This window comes from Branchiostoma floridae, chromosome 17 (genome assembly GCF_000003815.2).
Source record: "Branchiostoma floridae strain S238N-H82 chromosome 17, Bfl_VNyyK, whole genome shotgun sequence".
Classification (NCBI taxonomy): domain Eukaryota; kingdom Metazoa; phylum Chordata; class Leptocardii; order Amphioxiformes; family Branchiostomatidae; genus Branchiostoma; species Branchiostoma floridae.
The window spans coordinates 14,581,387-14,606,651 of NC_049995.1; the positions used below are offsets into that span (position 1 = coordinate 14,581,387).

A 25,265-nucleotide genomic window follows, 5' to 3' on the forward strand; every position below is an offset into this window, starting at 1 on the left:
TTAGCCATCGTCAATTTTGTATCATATATATATTTGTATTTAGCCCTTGGGTATAGATTTGCAATAAATATGTTATAACATACCTAAATCAACCGATCAATTTAACATATATGGAGCAACGTTGATGAGAACAATGAGTCTATTTACAACGGCCCACGGTGTCATATTTCCTTACCCGTTTCTTCCCACGTGACACCGATCCGATATGCCCTAGTTTCCCGTGCATATTTAAACCCCGTGCCAGTGTTTGGGGGGCCAGACAATACCAGTTGGCGAGGTACGGCTCCAGTTCCACAGTAGACACAGAACCACACACACAGCCCAGTAGGACCATGTGGCAGGCGGCAGGCAAATTCTCCGGGAATATCGTCAGGAAAAGGCTCTCTCGTGCCGACAGACGTAAGTATAAAACATTAATCTTCAAGCATACGGTAGCATAAGATAGTATCAAAAGCTGCCAGTGGAGTGAAGTTGGCCTAGGAGTGTGTTTGGCTCCTAGAGGCAGATGACTCCCTTTGACCAGCTGTACTCATTATTTATAATCAGCCAGCTTTGATACTATCTTATACCACTAGTAAATCTGCCTGGAGATTATAAGACATTTTACTTTTAAGAATCTTTGAAATCGATGTATTTTTGTTTATCCCCTTTCTTAAACTAGTCTGTGTAACACAAACTCCGCTGTCCAGGGCTGTAACTGGCGGGCTGCTATAAGCGAGATTTAATCAGGCTATTCTTAAACTATTGATTGCATAAACCAGTAGCCAGCGTCCGTTTTTCCGGAAATTTGCTGCGTCTGACGGAAAAATTTTAAAAGCAATCCGTCAACCTTGACGGACAAAAATCCTTGGTGGAAGCTATAGGCGGCTTGGGGACGCCGTCCACGGCCGTAAAAGCCACACACTGTTTGTTTTGCTATTGTTATGATTGTTGACAATGTGTGTCGGCGCCCTTTCGCATACGATAATCTCATTAAAACCCGTTTTTCAGGTCTCAGTTCTGCTAATTAATTTTCGCGGTTTTCGCGACGATTGTAATTGGCTGACGGACAAAAAAAATTTCGAGCTGGCTAGAGCTCTGGCATAAACAGATGGTTAAAACAAAGTCCATGGTTAATCGACTTACATGAATGCCCGGAATGCATAACGTGGAAAATTAAGAACAATACACATGTGTTGTACTCAATCTGGCGCTATCAGAACGCTAGAATATTGTTTCATCAAGGAAGTTTTTACAATGGATATTCGTTAATGTTTGGACAAGAAAAAGTAGGTTGTTTATTTTGTCTGGGACAAAAGTAGGCCAACAGTCTCTAGGCGGTTTTATTTTGCACTGTCAAGTCGAAAACAATCGACTCATTGTGCTCATTCTATAATAATAAAGAGTCTATTTAGCCGTCGTAGTGCTTCTGATTATGATTTAATCAAAGAGAACTGCGGTGCAGTTCTTTAAATCACATTTATCGACATTACATAAGCTGGTTCGCGCCATGCAACAACAACAACCATGCAAATGTTTAACGGCCCAATATTGGTCTTCTGGATTAGTATGAAACAGTCCTTGTAGGTCGAATTATTTAGAAAACTGAGAGAATAATTTGCAACAATGGAGACGGATATCGGAGTTAAATTCCAGTAGATTTCTATATCATTTCTGCCGTTAGGACAAGCCCTGCCATTTTTGAGCAAAGTTCGAAGTCAGTCTAGTACAAGCCGGACATGTGAAGTAAACATGAACAGGTCACCATTGTCTGACGGACTGACGGGAGTGGGTCAATGCACGCAGGTAACACTCGGATCAGGTGTCAGTTACCGTACGGACACAATAAAACGACCTATATTTTCAACCGCAAGATAACATCGGTGGCGTAACGAATAAGTTTTTACTTTAGTAGATTACGGGTTTTATAGGTAACGTTCATCGGCTTCTGTTAAATCGCTACAACGACAATAAACAACCAAATACTGAAGCCATACGGCCAATTTCTGAACAAAAAAAATTAAGTTAAAAAAGTGAACAATAACATGGCGATCTGAACTGTCAAGAAACAAATATATTGTACCAAACACGAGCGACCAGTCCCCTTGACGGCCTCTCTGAAGGACTACCAAGAATAGAAGATCATTTATGAAAGTTTGTGCTCAGACGGGGTTACTCGCGGTCATACATGCTCGCTATTACAAATTCTTGAGGACGATTACATTTCACAAGTGCGGCAGTGTTCGTAAGATGTTTTTGAGCACCGCTTTCATTTTGAAAACCAACTTTCATCAAACGATTTAAGTCTTGATGAAATTGATTGTTGATTCCATCTCCTACCATGACATGGGAAATATGTTCAGGGTATAGGGGCACAGTGCCTTTGTTCCCCTTTTTAAACAAGAAAACATGATAATGTATATATTATATAGTTGAAATGGCGATGATTGTCTCTTACTGTTAGTCTTACTATCAAGTTACTATTAAGTCAAGCCTGGCAAAGAACGAGCTGAATGTTTAGTCCTGTGGATTAGCAGTATTCTTTTTGCCGGATTTTTCTTTTCTTTCTCCCTTGCGCAGAACTCTAGAGACGATGTCACCCATGAAATTAAGGCAGTGTGGCCTAACTAGAAAACAAATACCCAGACATCCGTGTCTGACACCCTGTGTACTCTAAACCAGGACGGCGTGGTACGCACGTGTTGGCACACCCGCGTCCTGGAATCTAATGCTTCACGTTGGTTTACTGAATCACAAGTGGGGCAATACCGAAAACATGTAATCTGCACCAACTGGTTGCCAAGAAAGCAATAAGGGATTTAAGGAGTTGAAGGCTTTATTTGATGCATGGTATTTAACTGCAGAACTAACTGTATTGCCGAATGTTTTGGGATGTTCTTTTGGCTCAACTTTGGGTGTGGCGATCTCAGTTGAGACTGTCACCGTCTTTCGAAAGGAACGTGTCATTTGGTGTGTCCAAAACACGTTTCAGAGAAAAGGCAAGCAAACCCTCCCAATAAAATACGGTACCCTGCTACTGATCAAACAGCAAGGAATCTTGCCAACTCACTAGCTGAACAACACTGACAACAACACGGATATCTAGGTGCCATGTAGCAGATCAATACGATAGAACCAGCCAACGCCGCTTGCGTTCAGCCGTTTAGATAAGGACTTGATAAAACTAAATCGGTATTCTGACTTCATTCACTCGCCGTGCTTCGGTTACCCTGAGAGCCAGCCGGGATCGGGCAGCTAAGACAGTTTATTCGGTGGCCCAAGACAGTCAGGCCCGCCGATCTCCTATTAGCGCCCGGGGAGTTTAAGCCCGATGAGGTCCACCTAGCTACCCGGTCTTGTCTGGCTCCCAGGGTATGCTTCGGTCAGTCCATCCTTGTGTCACCTTGGGCTGACAGGTCTTTACTAATGATCGTTCTTCAGCCAAAACTAGCCCGGGGGTCCAAATCCCAAAATATCACGGAAATAGGTCACCAGACGTGAGGTTTCAGTCAAATGCTAGACAGACTTGGACTGTTCCACTTCTAGAGACAGTAGGGAGTAACTAAATTCTAAAATGTAAAAGGCGACATTCATGTCTTATAAATAATTGTCTTTCTGTTCTATGCGAATCACAGAACCGCTTCCCTACTAGTATTCGGATTGTCACTTCTACAGGATTTTGTGTCTCGGAACGACCCCGACAAATGCGCAGTCCGGTTATGTGCTTGAAACGGACGTTTATCGCCAACCAAACTGGGTCGAATCAATAAAGAACCACAATACACATGGCCATTGAGTGTGACATATATGCACAAGGGATCAATTTGAATTTATTGAACTTGCATTGGCTAAAAGATCGAACGTTTTGAATTTCATTTCCATATTTGGATGCTGATATTTTACATCTTAACTACTAAATACAACAATATTAATGTTGTAGACACAGAAACACACGGGATGAATATATCCCAATCTGCCAACAAACGTACTGGTCTTTATAGATTGTATGTCTACAATTTATCACAGAAGAATCACTTATTTCCATTTTGCAATCAGCGCGGCCCGGAAAGCGAGCGATTTCTGTTGTAAATTGAATTCACTTTGATTGATCCGGTCTATGACGTTACAAGCTATTAGGGCTATTTCGTTGTAATACCAATGGGTGCCCGTGAAAGTACCCATCGCTTTTGGGACCTCACGTCGCGCTGTACATGTGGTACGTTGATGGCGTCGCTGTGGCCGTGTAATTTGACAGAGCGCTCAACTATTTTCATCAATAAAAAAAATTATCTTTTTACACGTTGTGTGTTTTCTGTGTTTTTAGTCATACTTATACGTTATAATATTCTTCTTATTGAGTTAAAGGTGTCACAAATCTTATTTACGACGCAGCGACGCCGCCAACGTGCCGCAGTCCAGTGAAATACGCTCTTAAGGCTTACGTCACATGTCCTACCCGGGGTCCTGCCGGGCTGTTTGGTGAAACGAAACATTAAAGCTTATGCCAATAGATATGCAAAAGGCATGCTGGGTCCGTTTCATGTTCTTGTTGTCTTTTATATCGTACTTTTCGTTCCCGGAAACTTCCCGGCCGGGCTCGTTTGTGGAAATGTTACGTAAGCCCCAGGCAGGCTTATGTCATATTGCCAAACCGGGACCGGCCGGGATATTTTAAGAAGCGAAAAATTATAATGTACAACTAGAAATATACACAAATTATGCCCATGAATCTTATGTTTACATTTTGTGTATTTTGTGTCTTTAATATTATTCGTTTCCTTCCTGATAGCTGCACGGCCGGGCCCATTTTGTGAAAACGTGACGTTAGCCTCAGACAGTTAGACTTTCCCTAGCAACAGCGAAATAGCTACTGGCGATGAGACATCTCCACGTGACGCATTGACGTATTAGGATATCTACATACATGGTGTTGTGAGTTATAGGTCGGGGTGAAGACAGATATAAACTCCTCTTGCTATTTATGACGTACACGTGGCATTGGTACTTACGTAACGTCTGTCTGCGTGTGTTTGAGCGTGTAACGCATATGTTCGCCTTTATCCGTGGGGTGACCTATATCCGTTGTCTTATAGGTTGGGATGAAGACAGATATTTAAACCCTCTCGCCTACTGTGACGTACATGTGGCATTGGTACTTACGTAACGTCTGTCTGCGTGCGCCTGAGCGTGTAGCTCATATGTTCACCTTTATCTGTGGGGTAACCTATATCTGTTGTCTTATAGGTTGGGGTGAAAACAGATATAAACTCGAGCTCCTCTTGCTCATGTGACGTATATGAGTATATGCAGCATTCGTACTTACGTAACGTCTGTCTGCGTGTGTCTGAGCGCGTAACGCATATGTTCGCCTTTATCCGTGGGGTAACCTATATCCGTTGTCTTATGGGTTGGGGTGAAGACAGATATAAACTTAGCCTACTGTGACGTACACGTGGCATTGGTACTTACGTGACGTCTGTCTGCGTGTGTCTGAGCGTGTAACGCATATGTTCGCCTTTATCCGTGGGGTAACATTTATCCGTTGCCTTATAGGTTGGGGTGAAGACAGATATAAACTCCTCTTGCTCTTTATGACGTATACGTGGCATTGGTACTTACGTAACGTCTGTCTGTGTGTGTCTGAGCGTGTAACCCATATGTTCACCTTTGTCTGTGGGGTAACCTATATCCGTTGTTGTTAAAAATAGGGAATTTCGGGATATCAAGTCGACAAACGGAACTTCACTGATTGCTATATTTTCAAAACATTGAAATTTGAAGTTTTAAACCACAAGTATCGCCAGTCGACTTAATATCCTTAAATGCCCTATTTTACAAAAATAACGTATACAGGTTACCCAGCAGATAAAGGTGAACTAGCGTTACTTTTCTTAAGGGTTAATCTAGGGACAGGGTATCTGCTACATATAAACATTTTGAACTACAAACATCACATACTCATGCTACAAAAGAGATGTTTGCACTTTTTAAAACAATGACTAAGACCAATATGACTCGAGTACTTGCTCGAGTATTTGCTACCAATGACGTCAGTATCAAACGACTTAGTTGAGTGCGCACGCAAGGCTTTCCTTTTCAAAGATTCGTGGGTAATATAGGATATTATGAAATAGGAGCGATGCCGAAATATCTAAGTTCAAGACGTAAAACGATAAATTTATGAAATGTTATAAAAACGTGTTACTTTTTACGTTATTTGCTTCTAAAGGTCTACGGTATACCGTTCAAAACAGCTGCCTCCAACCCTCCCCCAGTCGAAATTCTAACTACGTCACCATGTTGGTTTGGCGAGCCATTTTCCCCTCTAACGTTACACAGCGACCTTTGGAACCCAAGAGGCTGGCAACTGCACAACCATTTCAAACATTCGGCAGCAACCATTGGGAAAATCAGGGGTGTATGGGCATAAAAAGACATGTTATATGAGGGCCACAAATATGCTTGAGTCAAATTATACAACAGTTGTAAAAGTAATGTACAATTATATTCAATTCATAGTTAACGGCATTATAGAACAGTCGATATTAGGTTCAAAAGGTTAATAAAAAAATCAAGTCATCCCTTTTTCTGAGGGAACTTAAAGTGGTTTCTTCCAAAGGGTCATTCTCGTTCGCAGTAATGAAAGCTGAAGCAGAGACGCAATAAAGGCGGGAAATAGGTCAGTTTGCTAATCATCGTATTTATCGTCTGCGCTGACACAAACAACTGCCCAATACTAGCTAGACACGGACAAATAGCGGATTATTTGTTTAGTGATAAGATTGCGCTAACGCTGGTACTTATCCACTGCTTAGTGACGTTATATGGTTAGAGGGAAGTCTGTGTACGCGACAGTTGTTTAATTTTCGACCATAGGCATAGTGTTGTTACTAAGATCCATCTAGATCAATATACATTGTACTATATGTAAAGTGCGCATTTAACCTCGGGTTTGTAAAATTCTCGCAAATCAAAATAGCAGCTGTTACTGATGTTTATTTAGCCTAGTTTTAGATCATGTTCTCAATAATGCAGTCAATTTAGATGCCCTGGATTTTTTGGCCATATAATCGTATTCGGAACGTGTCAAACGCGATGATGTAAAGGTTGATTTACATATTGCCCCCCTCCCCCTTTTATGTATACTGAAAATCAAAAGAACCTTATTCAATGCCAAGGTCAAAAGGAGAGTCTGTGACCTACGTAACCAGTAATTAACATTGGTGCCCCGTATTTGGACAGCTGCTGCTGTAGGCAAATACAATTGAAAGGAGCAACAGCGCCTCCTAGCGACTCAGCGCTAAACTGCGCATTCCCTTATTGCACCAAAAGGGCCTAGGGGAAGGGGTTGGTTATTTTGTCTGAATAAATGCGTTTCATTGTATGTCTGCAATTTTCATTAGTTTCTTTATTTCTACGAGAGGGCACTTTCAATGGCCAGTTTCAACGTCCAATGGCTATATAGCTTATTGTTGTGCCACAAGAAAGTCTGTTTTTATTTGTAGTCTGCCGAATCTGATTTTTGTTTTTAATTTGTTGCTTTTGTTTCTGTTTCTAACAGTGTTTTCTACCATCTACAAGCTCACGACTCTCCAGAAACCACAGACGAGAGCATTAAAAACTACGTAAGTACGAAACAATAATTTTTTTTCTTTGCATACTTTAATTTAAGGATTCTCACATTAGGTGGGTAACGGTGGTATCTCAATGAGCTTGGGGGCACTGCGGGGACTCAAAGATACTCAGAGATTTCAAAGAATGAATTGTCTTACGTTTTGTGTATTTTGTTGCCTTCTAAGTCATACTTCAACGTATTACGCTATATACATGTATCTGATTTATGAAAAGATGGAGAAAATAACACAACAGTGCCACAGTGAACGAACCCTGTAGTGCCGCACCGGTGACCAGAGTGCAGTGAGATACCACCTTAAGTCAGTAACGGCACCAAATAACATTTACCATCAAAATCACATAATAGTTATTAGATGATAACAAATAGTAGCGTCTATGTCTAACTGTTATATTTTGACGTTGATATTTTACAGATCAGCTAATTCGACCCCGATCGGCAGAAAACCGGTCCCAGACATGGGAGCCAATCAGAGCCGAGCTATCTACGCCGCGTCGTTTGCAGTGGCGGGAGCGGGGCTTCTATATGTAAGTCATCTGGCAATGGCAATGAAGTGCAATGTTGTACACCATAATGTATTCCTCTTCTTTATAAGACCCATGTTTATCTAGTATACCTTATGTTTTATTTGTTGCAAAGACATCGGCTTTGCTGTTAGGTGAGTATGGCGTATACGTAATTTGGAATCCGCCATTTTGGTGGGTTAAACTTAAAGGTCAAGTTCGAAGCGGCCGCCATCTTGGATCCGTTCTTTTCCAATATGGCGTCATCAGATAACCTTACACATTTACGTTGCAGGGCATACAATCTCTTCCCCCTCCCCAAGCACATAGATTGTTTTAGCATGTGTTAGAACAAGGGCGCTATCCTTGGTTAGAATGGGCCATCCAAATATCACAAAGCTTTCGCATTGCAGCGCTCTGGGGCCAGGGCTGCAATGCTGGCTACGTCCACTAGAGGTCTCTTCAGCTGGAGTTGGATCAAGGTGAGCATTGGTCGGACTGTCACCGTGTTGCCATGGGTGCGGGTTTGCAAGACTAAAACATTTCATAATAATCCCACTTTCTTTTACCACCGACCCCCCCCCCCCCCCGTCTTATTTTCCTTTTCCCTTTCATTATTCAAATCCAAGTCTATTTGGGCATCACTTGGTCTACACTCACTTGACCGCAGTGCTACTTGAAGAGCACTCTGAAGTATTTAACACTCCCCGAAATCTACCCTCATAAACTACGATTATCTAAAACATCCCTTGACATTGTCAGAAACGAAATGACGAATATTGCTATTTTCTATTTACCGTGCGACTTTTAGAAATTTCATTACCCATACCATCTTTCAATGGTCTAGGTGTGCTATGCAAGTATCTATCTTTTTAAGGAACACATAACCTTGTCCCCATAAACCATTTGGTTTCGATATTAAAAAAAAACCCACTGTCTTGCAAACCGCTCTGAAACACGCCGTCTTCACCAATGCTCATCTGGTAGTTTCTCCTCGCCTTTTACAATGACGTTCTTGGTATGAAGAATTTCTCAAGTATGAAATCTTTATTCCATTCCAGATCTTCAAAGACAACATGATCGGAGGGATCAACGCTTCGTCAAGAAAGAATGGAAAATCCGGTAAAGAAGCTTCTGTTTTTCCTTAAATAACAAAAAATTAAACTAAACAGTAGATAACACCGTTAGCACCAAGGACAGATACAGTCTTTTCGGGGGGAAATGTCGCATTCTTCCAATCACAGATATCAAACGACTCTTCCATTTGAATGACTAGTAGGTGCATTCCTGCTTTGGGTTTTGCCAAGGCCTACACTGGCCAGCTCTTCAGGTCCGGGATCAACATGGCCGCAAAGAATCTTACCAAAAACTCGAGGAAACCCAAAGAGCTAGTGTGTAGAGTATGTAGAGAAGGACAACCTCAAACCAACTGTTCACACTTACGCCACATCTTCAGAAAAAAAAAACGCTGGAGCCGCATGTTCCCCGTTTAGGAACTTCAATCCGACACACAATAAGCATGTTTTACCGTGTGGCTTCCTCGGTGTTACGGGCTCGAATGAGCATAGTACAGCATGTCCTTGCTTTTATAGGCCGGGTGCATGTGTCCTGACCGAAGAGCTAGTGTGTGTTTAGACCCCTGCGTAGGTCGAAAACATACCTCTCCTTGGTGCTGAAAGTGTTATCTACTGTTTATGATTCCGGAGTTCATGACCTGGCATGGATAATGATTATGATTATGAATGACGATTTTGATAATTGAGTTACAAATCTGTTTTGGCCATGTTTCTTGAGTTTGTATCTACCCTGGTAAAAGAAAGAGATAATAGATGAATGGTGATCATGAAACCAATACGTGGAAGGAAGGAAATACTGAAAATCGTTTTCTTCTGCCCATTAATACAGAGCCCGCGGCACCACCAGTTGAGGCGGCTAAGCCAGCCGAGCCAGTCCCGGAACCAGTAGCTGAACCAGTCCCGGAACCAGTCGCGGAAGCTGTCGTGGAGAAACCAGCTGTTCAGCAGGTTGTGGCGGAAGCTGTCGTGGAGATCGCGAAGCCGGTAGAGGCTCCGGAAGCTGTGGTAGTGGCTGAGGTCAGGAGGCTATGAAGACAACTTCAAAACCTTAATTTTGTTTAGTCTAAACATCTGTGATGCTCCTTAGAACTGATTAATTTTTTTCTCCCTGGGTACCATAGGAGGTAACAATACTTAAAAGCGACAGTTTTAATGGTGTTTTTTCTTGAGTAAGTAGAACGCATTCCAACGCCCTTAATTCGGCAAAATAGTGGCAGAATTTCGTCCAGATAAAGGCCGTTTGTAAACAATAAAAAAATATTTTAGAATGTTGTAATAAACCTTTTTGAAATGATTTTCTTTAAAACCCGGGGTTCCATTCGGGGTTCTACAGAGGATAAGCTTTAGAATAAACCACCTTATACCACCTTTACCGTCATGTTTGGTCCCTCAGGCCCTCGTTGTAGAGGAAGTTGCTGCAGTTGCTGCGGACGTTTCCGCCGCTGCCCCGGAAGTAGTTCCAGAGGTCGTTGCTGCACCAGAAGCAGTTTCAGAGGTCGTGGCCGAGGTCGCAGTGCCAGTGAAGGAGGAGGTGACCGCTGAGGTTGGTTGGTTGGTTCGCCCCGCCGAGGATTCGGTAGCACGGATGCTAAGGAAAGATGATAGGGTTAGTCATTAAGAAGACAACCCAACCCCACTGGTGTCCTTCATTTAGTCCTAGCTATCCTTCTTTGTTGACGTTTTAGTGTCATATGATGACCAAAAAGAAAGAGCTATTAGCACCGAAAATCTAACACTGAAATTGCAATGATATGTGGCAAACTGATTGGCACAATGTGTTTCAAAATTGTGACATTGTCCGAAATTCAAGAGGATGACAACCTTACACGATTGTGTGCTCTTTCAAATGCCATCTCTACCACCTATGCAAAAAAATCGACTTCTTTTATTTTATAAATTTAACACCCCGGGTCTTCCCTCTCCGTGTCACACAATGCATCCTAGCCATTAGTTGCTCTTTCCTCATAGCTGCGTCTAGAATAAGCCTAAATTCTTCTAATATCATTTAAGACACTTGTCACTGGTTAGACTCAGTGGCTTTTAGAGGCACGATTTATACAGGGTACAGACAGTTGAACATTTAAGAAACTAAAATGCTTGTTACTGGTCGGTTGCATATAGCCCTAGTCAGTTTGTCTTTGTTAGAGATAGAGTTTTAAGTATCAGGTTGTCGGTGCTGATGCATCATTCGTTTCTGTAGGTAGCGGAAGTGGTGGAGGCGGTACCGGAAGTTGCACAGGAAGCCCCAGCGGTGGAAACTTCCGCACCAGTTGCAGAGGTATGGCTCAAAAGAAACCTCTTTTTTAGTTAGTTATACTCCTTTATTAGTAGCCTGAGTATCATCCTCCGTAGCGGGCTCACGACTTTCGCTTGCTAACCACAGAGTTTAGCGAGCGAAAGTCGTGAGCCAGCAGTCACTACGGAGGATGATACTCAGGCTACTTTACTAGCTCATTGATAAGAAAATTTCGGATGTGTGGAAAGAATCCCAGTCTCCATTGACCTAACATGTATTCTAACGTTACTTAGTATTACGATGTTCTCTTGATAACGTCTTTGCTGTTTCTGACTTTCCATACAGGTTGTCGTGGAAGAAGTATCGGCGGTTGTTGAAGAGGTTGCCGCGGCAGCTCCAGAGGTGGCGACTGCTCCGGAAGTAGTCGCAGAGGTCAAAGAAGAGCTTGCACCTGCTCCGGAAGCAGTTGTAGAGGTCGTGGAAGAGGTGGCACCTGCTCCGGAAGCAGTTGTAGAGGTCGTGGAGGAGGTGGTTCCTTCTCCGGAAGCAGTTGCGGAGGTCGTGGAGGAAGTGGCTGCTGCACCGGAAGCAGTTCCAGAGGTTAAGGAAGAAGTGGCTGCTGCCCCGGAAGCAGTTCCAGAGGTTAAGGAAGAAGTTGCTGCTATAGTACAGGAAGTTCCAGAGGCCAAAGAGGAAGTTGCGAAAGTAGTTCCGGAAGTCAAAGAAGAAGCCGTGGTGGAACCAGTGGTGGAAGAAGCCCCGGCAGCTGAAGCACCTACTGTCGTTGCGGAAGCCGAAGAGGTGTGTTTGGGTTTCTTAAATGGCAGAATGTCATATACAATTGTCCTTATTTCATGGGGATGAGAAGTTTAAAAAAAAAAACAACGAAAAAACAATACCATCTTTACATGCATTTAAAGTCACGAGTTTACGATAGCTAAAGTATTGAAAATACTTGCAGCATTTGAGACATTGCCCGTGTCTCTATTCAATCGAATTTTTAATCAACATTATACAAACGCCTCGGATTTCTTACCATTCGATGTGACCATCATTGTCAACTGTGTAGTAACTCATGAGATAGTAGAGGGAGGACCAGAGGTGTAAAAGCTTGACAATGTTTTGCAATGATTTTTGACTATGTGTTGTGTTTTTTTATCAATAGGCCGCGCCGGCTGAGCAAGCAGTTGTAGCTGAACCCGAACCCGAGCCGACAGTGGTTGCTGACGAGGCACCGGCGGCGGTCGAGGAGGCACCTGCGGCGGTCGAGGAGGCACCTGCGGCCGTCGCTGCAGAAGAGCCCGCTGCTGCAGCACCAGAATCACCTGCAGAAGTCCCAGTCGTCGAAGTTCCCGCTGAAAACGGTGTTTCCGAAGAAGCGCCACCTGCCGAAATCCTCACCGACAAAAAGTCCGCCCTAGCGGATGCAGTACCGTCAAAGGCGACAGAGGGCGCCGCCGCCTCATGAGTTGCTACATCACATCATGTCATGTAGATAGAAAAATGTTGTAATTCATTCTCGTGCGATTGTTAAAGCACACATTTAACATGTAGATAAGCTATGCAATCCGCTGGGAGTCAGTTTGTTTTCTAAAGTATTTTTTTCCATCCATTTCTGGGAGCAGTGATTCACGAGTAATATAAAGGAAAGTTGACAGGATATTTCTGTTAGAATTTCTTTGCTTGTACGATTTTTTGCATATCAAATATCTTCAGCTATATGTACTACACTCGATCAGTAGGTTTTACTGATTCCTTGTATTTCTTTATATTTTTCTGAGATGTACACCAAGAAAACTTAACAATTAGTAATGAACAATCGATAAAGGTGTCTCGATAAAAGGGGAAGAATAAGAGGGCTTGCCCATTTATGTGTGGATATGCCAAGAGGAAGACTGTTTAAGAAAACAGAAGAAAAAAACAAAAAACAGAAGGATAGTTTGATCAAACTGTACCATTTGATCAGTTATGTTTGGAACACTACACGCACGGGTTTCTAAAAGGGTTTTTGGATGGGAAAAGGGGGAGGGCAGTTCTAGGGTTCCATGCCGCTTGATTACGTCAATTATGGAGGAAAAAAGTGCACACTTGAAAATGGAAATTTTATTCATTTGAACTACTGTTAGTGAAACAGATGTCTTTTTAAGAATAAAGAAAATATTTAGAGTGATTGTCATATTCGTTTCTGTCTGACTTCGCAAAACCTATACGACTCCTTGCTAATTTCACTTACTCAAAGAGTCTAAGCATCTCTTAAGTCTCTAAAGAGTCTAAATGCCTTTTGCCTGACTTCCATATTGAAAAAAAGTAAGTTTTTAATGTTAAGTTGTCTAAAGTTAGCTTGTAGGTTGAATCATTTGATACAGCTGCTGTCATACTGACACATTAAGACTCCGTTTGGACAAACAAAATCTAGCCATGGCAGCGTTTTTTTCTGTTGCAAATTGGTCGACCTTTAGGTCGCTCACCCATACCAAGGACAAGGTCATTCGGCATCGACATGTGAATATTTGCCGATTTGCCCCATGGATGATTTTTCCTATCCTTTATGCTCAGAGTTTCGGCTTATAGATGGTCAATTGTATGTTGCTAACCATATTTAGCCATACGGTGGTGTCTTATGACTGTATGGAGAAACAAGGAGATCTGCAATATTTTAGTGGATAGAAATAAGTCAAAACCGTAACACGACATAACATCAAATAGATTTAACGATGTGCCCGCTTCCGTCGCCTCAAAGGATCATTTTTAGCAAATTTCCAAAACCAAACCACTTAAACCGAGAGCTGTGCCAAATAAAGTAACCGGTAAATACAGCTTTCCGTTATCTGATTGGTTGAGAAAAACAACCCTCTCTTTTGCTGCAGTATTAACCGTACTCTATTTGGAAGTAATGACTCATTGGTTAATGAGTTTTTATCATCATTAGGATATTTTCTTTCCGGAAGGAAAAATTACTGAATTGCAATACATTGAATTAGAATCTATTTGTTTAGTAATACGACGAAAATAATACTAGTACCTGAAGCATTGAATAGTTCTATCTTCTTCGCAGATAAAACTGGTTGCGCAAGAGGGAACTAGTTTGTGTAATAACTCGTGTTTAATAGACTGTTACTCGCATATGTTGTTTTGCACTAGATGAACATAAAAAAAGTCAAACATATCCGATTAGAGACAAAAAGTGAGGAGATTTGTGCTCAATAACGGTAAAAGTTAGCGTGGATTTGTTAATGTTTTCTGCTTGCCGATTCTTAGATAGACAAACAGCACCAAATATATTTCGGTGACTTGACGGTCGGGAAAACCCTTTTCCTGTCACTTATAAAAGGGGGAATATCCAATCACCACTTGTTTATCACTTGGGGCAAATTTGGTCGGTTTCTGACTAAGCTTCACAAAACCTTTCCATATCCCCCCCCCCTCTCTGCTTAGATTTAAGACCAACGATACAATTCTACCCAAATTGCACCCCTGTGTCTAGCGTCAAAAGATGTGGGGATTTCTTTTCCGTTAGAGAATCTAGGTATACAGAACACGTTTCTATCTCTAGCCGACATCTGCTTCAAGATTAGTTTTATTTCAAGAATACGCTCTTATCACTACGTAGCCCAAACCACGAACACTTGTGTGGAATTAATTCTAGCTCGCTGCATTTAAACACTAGTATCACCAACATGTGCTTTTGAATCAATAAGCTTTGTATACGGAGATCCGATACGAAAAGATTTCCCTTAATGTTTCTCAGAAAGCCTTCAACAATAGAACTGGTAACAGCTGGCGCGCTTACTCAATACACTTGTACAAGAGTGAATAACAAAAGATTTCAACTATTCTAGGCGCAACCACTTTTAACCGTACAAAAGAGATAGTGGCTTTGCAAAACGTAAAACAAATGCTACATTCACCGCTCTGAATTTTCTGGTAGTTGCCCTATTTTTGTTGGAAATCAAAACCGTTTGACAATATTTTTAGCCAATGGAATACAATGTGAAATGAGCTATTCCTCGACCTTCGCTCCCCCGTCAGAAGTGGACCTGTCCAGGATAATCTATCAAGTAAACGTAAAAATCATTTAATACAGCCATTTGTCAAACTGACAGATTCAGACGCAGTTCAAGGGACGTGGTAAGACAAGCAAAACTAACCATGAGAATTGGAAGCGGTTAAGAAAAGCATCGCCGACAAAGAGGACTACAGAACGACGGGCAAGGATATCAGCGACGTAAGTGTGATTGTCAAGTCGTCTTCTAGATAGCACAGCGTCCATTTAAAAGCGGGGTCCATTGTGGTTAGAAGGTTTGCACCTTAACACGAACTGGTCCATAACAACTTTAACATTTCAATTACCCAGGTGAGTACATCGAACGGAGAACAGTGAACTGAAGATATTTCGAGATAGCCACTCACTTCTTGGATGTCATAAGACTGACATGAAAGATCTTATTCAACAGAAGGACGTTCTGTGCCATTTTTAGCAAAAGAAGATCGATTGTTGTTGCACAACGTTCGCGTTCATTGTCAATACCAAGGTCATTTCATACACAATAACGGACAGAAAAATCCCTCTTTGAAGCCAACGACAAGGTTATTCATCATACGTGTCTACTATTCGCCGCCGAACTTTGCCCTAACGGACTTGTTTTAACTAAACGTGTTTCTCATGATTAGCAGAGCACTTTTCAAGGATAAAAAAATTGGTATTAATTGTTGTTGTACTGCCTTGAAATTCAACGTCATTGTTTGATTCGCTTATAGAAAATAACGGACTTGGTAACCATCTGATTGCAACTCTTTTTAAAGTCACGACAACGCCTTCATTCATTCTAAGAGTCAGTCCTTTCCTTGAATTTGACGTCGACAAACATATTTTCAAAGCCGAGACAAAAAAAGAACATCAACGACCCAAGATGGCGACCACGGTCACCTTGATGTTGACCGTTCTCGTGGGAGCTCCTCTCGCGAGATCTCAGTTCGTGACGCAGGACTTCTCTCACACGGGGATCTGCACGGGCCCCCGGCCGCTGTGCCGCTGTACGGAGCCGCTGAAGGACCACTACTTTGTGGACTGTCACGGGAAGGGCCTCAGCTCCATTCCTGACGACATCCCGGAGAAGACGCTGGTCTTGTGAGTACTTCTGGACGAATTTCTTTCAATCTAAATTGCACATTTCTAAAAAGCTGCAGGTTACTACATATTGAGTTTAACTGTAAAGTTTGTTGGAAAATTTTCCTAACAATAATAATATTTCGTGTCTAATTATATTGTTTTTTGATGGTATCAAAATGAGTTATGTCTGTTGGAAAATTTTCCTAACAATAATAATATTTCGTGTCGTGCAGTAAGTAGATGTTATCAAAATGGTGCTCATGCTACAATGCAGAAGTTACAATGCAGTAAAACGTTCAATAATTATAAGTTACGGTATCCATGGAGGAAACAAGATCCTCTATAAGTTGCCAAAATGCTCAGTTTTTGCCACAAATTGTCTCAAAAAGACTTTGTCATGGCTACTTCATGTATCAATGCATCCAAAGTATAAGATTCGATTCCAAAATATCAACCAGACTAGTGAGTTAACATGGTGACCTCTGTGGCCTCTGGGGTCGTCACTTTTATTGCATTTTGTTCACCTCTACCTACACTTAACTCCAGAAATCCAATAAAATTGCCATAACATAAAGAAACAACAAGGAACTCTGAACGTGCTGCCGTACGTTCTACCATACACGTGAGGATACACTTACCTTTATTCTATTTTAACGACTTGATTTCCCTTTTGTCCAGGCGTTTAAGCTGGAACAACATCGTAAAGATCCCAGCTGGTGCGTTCCAGCGGCTGAAGTCTCTCAACGTGCTGTGAGTCGCAGTTATTTCTGTTATTTTACGATACTCATGTTCCCTTCTCACCCCCTTTCCACTCGGACGGCGCTCTCGCCGCGCTCTCTCTGCGACCTAAAACTTGACTGATCGCTTAACGAATTGTCTAGAAAAGAAACGAATTTTTCTACACTTTGTGTGTTGTGTTGTCTTCTCAGTCACACTTTTACATTTTGTATGACATACCGAGTCTGGAAGCGAATACGAAGGTTACACGTATACTATTTAGGTTGCAGTGAGAGCGCAGCGCGATCCCCGTCTTGTGGAAAGGGGGGCCTAACAGTTAGATCTGAATATTCTATTATAGTAAAGAAATTGTTACAAGTCGTTGACCAGCTATAATAAAAATTTTAGGTGACATTTGTTATCACATTTTACTCTTTGATTGCTGATGTCTTTTGCAAAGATTTGCGTTTAGCACAACCATCAAGATGTCCTTTGCATTTTGAAATGTTTATATCCTAACACCAAACTTTTTCAAAGGGACAGAAAGACTATTTTTATTGTAATTATTTGCCTTTGTAGATAATGTCAGTTATTGCCCTTTTGTACGTTTTATCTGACAGTGTCTAGTCATATAGTGGTGAAAACTAGCTTCATGATGCTATGATTCTAAACAAAAATCTTGTTTACATCTCAATATTCCAAGTCATCTCCAGATGAACACCATCGCGGATATAGAGGAGGGCGCGTTTGCAGGGCTGACCCATCTGCGGGAACTGTGAGTGTAACGGCATAACATTCGCCAACCCTTTGTTTCCCTCGTGTATTTCTTATATTCATAACGTGAATTTAAAAAGAATGGATTATACACGTATGTATATTTGTGTTCAGGGTGGTACATCTCTTCTCACTGGCTCTTCATTTTGTACGATTGTATTATATTGTATCTACATGCTATATATATATCTATAATCTCTAATTGGTTATGATAATGTTCACCCCTGTAAACCTGCCAAGCGCTTTACATGTTCTACACCTACATTCTGTTGTTATCTTATACATGTAAGCCCACAGACACTGGGCATATAAAAAGCAAGACACAAAGTAAGATTATATTTATTGCATTAGCAACTTACTGTTTTTATTCATCAAGCGTTTTTTTTTCTTCTTTTCAATGAAAACTCCAGGGATCTTCATTCGAACGTGCTGACGAACATTAAGGCAAAGACTTTCCGTCCGCTCATTTCATTGGTCAGGATGTGAGTTACCGCTACGTTTGAATATTTGAATGTTTATGGTATGAAATTGACCAAACTCTATGTTACCGCTATATAGGATTGTGATTCAAATGTAGCTTAAGTTCATTGTTTCAGTGTAAGTAGAGCTGGCTCTGCACTCCAGCCAATGGTGTAACCTTATGAGAGCTACAGATAAAGTAGCTTTGAAATGTTTTTAAAATTATTGCTGGCATTTTTTGGTTCTGCATTGTTGTCACAAGTAACAAATGTGTATGTAGAAATGTGTAAAAATCTATACATCTGTCCTTTTTTCAGGGATCTGAGCCACAACATCATCAGTAACATTCAAGACGACGCCTTCAGGAATCTAAACAGGATCAGGACTCTGTAAGTGGTGTACTTTACTAGTGTTCATCCTTTTTTTAAAAGACGTAAGAATTAAACGAATGCTTCGTACGTTTTCGAATTGAGAATACCGTTGCTTTCTTAAAAGCTATTAGAGTCTGTCTTTGTACGTACGTAACAATTCACCAAATTCTCTCTTGGTAAGAATATTGCTTTCAAGAAGCTGTGATTAATTCGAATAGTACTAATACATTCTATCATGGATGCTCATCTGTGTTAGTAGTGTTTGACCAATTGCTGACGACACGTATCTGCAAGATCACGTGTAAATAAGATCAGTTGTCTGTAACTCTGGCGAGTTTGCATTCTAAAGTGATTGGTGATCGGTCATCAGTATTGATCCTGAAGAAGGCGACAGTGGTGGTTGAAAATTCGATCCGTGTGTACTTCTGTGTTGAAAAAAAGGATTAGTATTGTACTATAATTATACATTTATTTCAATTGTTTCGCAGTGTGTTGAATGGGAACCACTTCTTCTGCGACTGCGAGCTGCTGTGGCTGCGGAAATGGCTGTTGTGGAAGCGCCACACAGTAGAGATTACCGGAGCTACATGCAGCATGCCCGAGACCTTCAAGGGACAAGGCATCTCAGACACGGAAGGACGACTGTTCATCTGTCCAGGTATGGTACTTTGGACTTCTCAAGCCGATATTAATGGTAACTTGCATTATATAGTAAACGAATCAGGTGCTCAGAGACAGCACCTGAGACTTCATCACTTACCGATAGTGCTTTGCCACTTTTCCTGTTCTATTGCAATATTCACGGTTTCAAGACAAATGTAACAACAATGAAATGAGAACACGGAAAGACAAAGACATAGAGAGAAAGTCATCTACATCCATACACACACACACACACACACACACACACACACACACACACACACACACACACACACGCACGCACGCACGCACGCACACACACACGCACGCACGCACGCACGCACATACACACACACACATACACACACACAAACACGCACGCACACACACACACACACGCATGCACGCACACACACACACACACGCACACGCACGCACACACACACGCAAGCACGCACGCACACACACACACACACACACACACAAACACAGAGAGAGAGAGGGAGAGATTGAGAGAGCGAGGACAAATGCACAGCCTAAACAGTCGGATAGGCTAATTAACACTATTCTGTCTTTGTATGAAGCATAAAGAACACCAGGTTGCGGAAAAAGGACATAGAATGCCAAAACATAATAAAACGTCTAATTTCAAGATAGCAAAACATGTTCTCTTGAAAAGGACACGCAAAGTAGATTATATTGGCGCCGTCTAAACTTGTATCACAACGTGTATCCCAGCTGTTAATGTCCTAGATAACTAGTATGAACTCGATAAAGAGCGAATCAATCACACAGAGATAAGACCAAAAAAGCCGCTTCCTTCTCAACCGACAGCCCGGCTTTGATACAATTAAACCCGTAACAGCTGATATCAACATTGGGGTTAATCCACCGGGCCTGCAGCCCAGACAATAAACGACTTGAAAAAAATCCGCTCAGATCTTGTGTTATTTTACAAGCTGTTGCCGTTATTCAACGTCATTATGCGATGAGACTTAAAACAAAGATGATATGTTGAAAAACAGAGGCCGGCTGTATGCGCTTACTACCAAACCTTTATTGTTTCAATGGTTACTCATTCCGAAAATGAAAGCAAAATCAATATTTACATACGAAGGCACACCTTTCTTTTCACAAGTCTGCCTACGTCATATCCGGAGGAACTACGGTTCAACATCTGGAAGCAAATCTTGACACTGCCACATGATCCGAGTCTAATGCAAAACTGCGTATAAAAAGTACTAGTGTCTACAGGAAGATTTAATAAAGATAGTAAAACAAGAAAGCTTCTGAAAAAAGCTGGCCGGTGCGTATTTTGGAAAAAGCCTGGATGTTAAAAAAAATCACACGAAATAAGAGTTTTTAAACATCGAATTACTGAATTGGTCTTTCTTCTATTAAAAAAACACTACGTGAGATTTGTCTAACAAAGAAAAAAAAAATTAGCAAGTGGGGTTCGAACCTACGATCTACGGAAGATAGGTACCGTGCTGTAGACCGCTCGGCCACGCTGGCTCGATTACGCAACAGCACGTATAGAAGGGCTATTTGCTTAAAGTGACCGATCCATGCATCCATCCATCCATCCATGCATCCATACAACCGCTTCTCCCGTCTCATAGCTGGTGCTACGCACCGGCAAAAAACATGGGGAGGCTTTTGTAAATCGAAAGAACATGGCCGCACTGCCAGGATGAAAAAGTATGACGCTCCAATACTTTTTAAGAGCGAGTATATGGACATCTCGGTCCATTGGTTGGAGCAGAGAAGCTCTAGCACGTGCACAGTACCTGTTCGTTGTGACGCTTCGCTCACTTGGTGGCTTATGCTGTGGTTATATTAGAACTAATAAAGCTTTATTACATCGTATAAACATGCATCAAAGGAAAGCATTATCACCATTTAATGTCGCTATATTCAGCTACTGTTGGGTACTTCATTTCTACCAAATGATATAACTGATTTCGTTTTTATAACTACTAGAACGAGTATGCGGACACCTCAGCTCCTCGGTTGGTGCAGAGAAGCTTCGCCATGTGCACTACCGCGACATTGTCACCGTGTACTACCGGTGTGTGCAGGGATATGCGCTACTGTCTGGAGTCCTTTACTCTTATTTATTCCTTTTTTTACTCATTAATTTCGTTTTTAAAACTACTAGAACGAGTATGCGGACACCTCAGCTCCTCGGTTGGTGCAGAGAAGCTTCGCCATGTGCACTACCGGGACATTGTAACCGTGTACTACAGGTGTGTGCAGGGATATGCGCTACTGTCTGGAGTCCTTTACTCTTATTTATTCCTTTTTTTACTCATTAATTTCGTTTTTAAAACTACTAGAACGAGTATGCGGACACCTCAGCTCCTCGGTTGGTGCAGAGAAGCTTCGCCATGTGCACTACCGGGACATTGTAACCGTGTACTACAGGTGTGTGCAGGGATATGAACTACTGTCTGGAGATCTAGAGCGGAGCTGTGACTTCAACAATCCATACTGGACCGGGCAGAGTCCTGTCTGTAGCGGTGAGTGAATCACATCCATCTCTTTAACCCTATCCAGACCTGAGGGGTGGGGGGCTAAAAGTGCCTGCGCCAACTTTGACGTCGTATACCTGCCGAACGACGTGTGCTAGGACTACGAAACTTGGTGTCAGTGTCGTCGTCATTGTCAACAAAAGACTTGGCAGACTTAGACACCAATATGATAACCTTTATAGTCATCTTTTTCTTTAATACCTTCAAGTACCTTTAAGTATAGCGGAAATTTCATATCAAAAGAGCCCCCCTCCCCCCCCCCCCCCGGTCCCAGGTATCCCCAAAAAGCCCGGTCTGGATAGGGTTAAGCTCTGACTGATGAGTACTAAAAACTGGTAGAGAGCCGCTAATTAAACGTTACGTCAGCACCTACCCAAATGGCATATTTCATAACAATGCATAAGCAGCTTCTTGAGTTGTGATGTTACCCCCCAAAAGCTTTACACTTCTGCGGACATGCATATGAAAGTAAAGCGGCAACGCATTGCGCTCCTACTTATAGAAGGCCCTAGATCTGAAGAGACAATTGTAGGCTGGCATTGAAGGATTACATATTTCATACAGCCATTCAAAATGCCATCAAAGATATGCGTTGACTTATTTATATCGGCACAGTTTCACATAAAGCCGTCTAAAACTCGGGGTTCTTCGTGGCAATGTTGGTAAAGGTTGCAGTATCATAGATATTACTTCATTGAAAATTAAAAAAAAAAAAATCGCGGGTCTCAGTGGCAAATGTGCAGATGTTGACACACTGGCAACACCAAATCCGTAGGTGTTTTTTTGCACCTTTAGACAGATTAGCTGTGAGGCTCGGTGGGCGTCACTCCACCGTCATGGGGGCAGGGGCATGGCGAGTTTAGAACTCAGGACCTTCTGATTCTGACTCCAACGCTCTAGCCGTTGCACCACACAGACACCCCATTGAAAATTAATCAATGGAATAAATGGCAGACATAACTGGAAACCTAAATACGCCGTTGCAGCTAAGAACTGCGGGGACCCCGGCCGGGGAATCTACGCAGAGCGTCACGGAGAGAGCTACACGTATCTGTCCGAGGTGCGCTATGAATGCTGGGAAGGGTACTACCTGGTGGCGGGAGATCTGCGCAGGCGCTGTACCATGGATCTGGACAGCAACCTGAAGTGGGAGGGATCTCCTCCGATCTGCCTTCGTGAGTACAATAATTGTGTGAATGGGTTTATCAGTAGGAAAATTAGATTCTTTAACCCTATTCAGACCGGGCTTTTTTGGTCATCCCTGGACCGGGGGGGGGGGGGGGGGGCTTTTGAGGCCCTCCACTTCTAAGTCCATTAACTCTTGAACGACGTGCCGTAGGGCCACCAAATTTTCAGGACATGATATCGACATAATATCTGACGAGTATTTGACGTTTGACGTTATGTTGACGTAAAATGACGTAATTATGACGTCATCAATCTGATTATATTGGCCAGACCCATGAAAAAAGGGTATTCTCAGAATACTTAAAGTTATACTACAAAAATGTAACAACAAGTGCAGATAACAGAATAATAATGTTTATTACGACTTGTATTGTCAATAGCAACATCGATTACGTCATAATGACGTCATAAGATGACGTCATGCACATCTAAGATACGAGTTAGGCTCCGCCATATTATATCCACTACCTTGAATTTTTAGAAGTTCTTTTTTTGCAACAAATTATCACAAAGGGCAATGGAAATAGACTAAATTCATTCATTTAGATAGTTTTTGATGAAACAAGAAATCTTTTTAAAAAAGCTGTGCCTTGCCGCGTATTTTATGTTATTTTGGTAAGATAGACTAGATTCTACGCTTAAAAATCCCGAGTTCCACATGTCGCCCCCCTCCCCCCCTCATTATCATAATTTATGTCAGATGAATTTTTGGCACATTAAACAGGTTTTGTAAAACGTTTTGACCCACAATGAATATGCATTATTTTTTATTACAAACTAAGTTCCTTCTGATGCAATCTGTGATATATATTTATATAAACATGGTGAGTTAAAGCGTAGATTTATTACGCTGGACCACATACAGTAACATGCGTCTAGAAGAGCGTTTTAATACTCGCCTGGAATGTACTATTGTCTAACTAAGCCATAAAACTCGGCAAGGAAAGAAGGGCCTTTGGAAGGGGCTTTGGAAGGGCTGGGTTAAAAGGTCCGTCCGTCCGTCCATGGAAGAAAGCTGGCGTAAAGCCTTGCCTGGCGGCAAGGCAAAAATACCAGGTAGTTACAAATTTTAAGGGATAATTAGCTTGTTATTCTTGATCTGGCCATACGGTCCGCCATCTTGGATTTTGGGCTGATGACGTCATCAAATTAGCATAATTTATGCATACATAATTATGAAAGATATGCTAAATAATATAAGATTTTATTTATGTAACAAAATAGCAGTAATATAGCAAATAAATGTGAAAAATACATTGTTAGAACCAAAAATTGTGATTTTTGGCAAAACTGCCTGTCAGCAAACGGTTGCCATGGCAACACGAAAAAATGGAAAATTTGTAAAACTTCGTAAAATTGTTGCCAACAATATTTTAGGAAAACTCACCAAATTTGGTGGCTTTAGCGTAAGGCGTTCTGGCGTTATAGGACATCGAAGTTGCCGCGGGCCTCAAAAGCCCCCCCCCCCGGTCTGAATAGGGTTAATGACCATTTTTATTGTAAATGCAATGGACAAAGTCATAGACAAAGTGGCGCTGCACTCAAGTACAATTACTTATATCACAGATCCACAACAAAGCTACATATGGTTAGACAAGGATAAACTTAGGCAAATTCTATGAATAAAGTTAACGTAAGATATAACAGATACTCAATTGCCGAGAGCAAATCGAATTTAGCTTGGTAAAAATGGTTTACACAATGATATAAATTCAAATTTAATGACCATTCAATTGGCATTAACATAAACCCGACGGGAGGTATACAGACTCAGTCAGGTGTGAGATCACATTCTTTTCATAACGCCACCACGCGGCAAAGAGTAATAAAGACCACCAGAGGCATGTGGGTAGTAAATAAGCAGTTGAAGAAAGACCGTTTGTAATTCAAGAACCTTATCTTAGGTTTGGAATAGAAGTAAAACTAATAGTACAGTGAATTTACACTTTATAGTGATATTACTAATGATTAGATAAAACACAAACGTCAAACACGTTCAATATGGAAATAATACGAACTCCATCCTTCAAAAGTAATGTTCAT

The 25,265-nt window shown here is 41.7% G+C and overlaps 2 protein-coding genes across 9 annotated transcripts; both read left to right on the forward strand.

Annotated features, from left to right (window-relative positions):
- The first annotated feature begins 203 nt into the window (after positions 1–203).
- Positions 204–13,603, forward strand: LOC118404037 (fibrous sheath CABYR-binding protein-like). Of its 8 annotated transcripts, none has more exons than XM_035802975.1 (11): positions 204–399; positions 7,541–7,604; positions 8,028–8,139; positions 8,529–8,597; positions 9,177–9,237; positions 10,021–10,208; positions 10,585–10,797; positions 11,392–11,469; positions 11,773–11,943; positions 11,986–12,228; positions 12,593–13,603. In XM_035802975.1, exons 1-11 carry the CDS (start codon positions 333–335, stop codon positions 12,893–12,895), a joined length of 1,569 nt encoding a protein of 522 aa, XP_035658868.1. In that variant the 5' UTR covers positions 204–332; the 3' UTR covers positions 12,896–13,603. The 8 variants fall into 8 exon arrangements, with proteins under 8 accessions (XP_035658868.1, XP_035658867.1, XP_035658866.1 ...); XM_035802974.1 differs by having other exon boundaries at positions 10,585–10,656; positions 10,687–10,797; positions 11,773–12,228; XM_035802978.1 differs by having other exon boundaries at positions 205–399; positions 10,585–10,656; positions 10,687–10,734; positions 11,773–12,228.
- Positions 13,604–17,221: 3,618 nt separating this feature from the next.
- LOC118404342 (CUB and sushi domain-containing protein 3-like) lies at positions 17,222–25,137 on the forward strand. The gene is made up of 10 exons (XM_035803411.1): positions 17,222–17,287; positions 17,958–18,029; positions 18,439–18,510; positions 18,805–18,876; positions 19,347–19,516; positions 21,484–21,595; positions 21,662–21,690; positions 21,840–22,022; positions 23,021–23,209; positions 25,127–25,137. The coding sequence occupies exons 2-10, from the start codon at positions 17,968–17,970 to the stop codon at positions 25,135–25,137; spliced, it is 900 nt and encodes a 299-aa protein (XP_035659304.1). The 5' UTR covers positions 17,222–17,287; positions 17,958–17,967.
- The last annotated feature ends 128 nt before the right edge of the window (positions 25,138–25,265 follow it).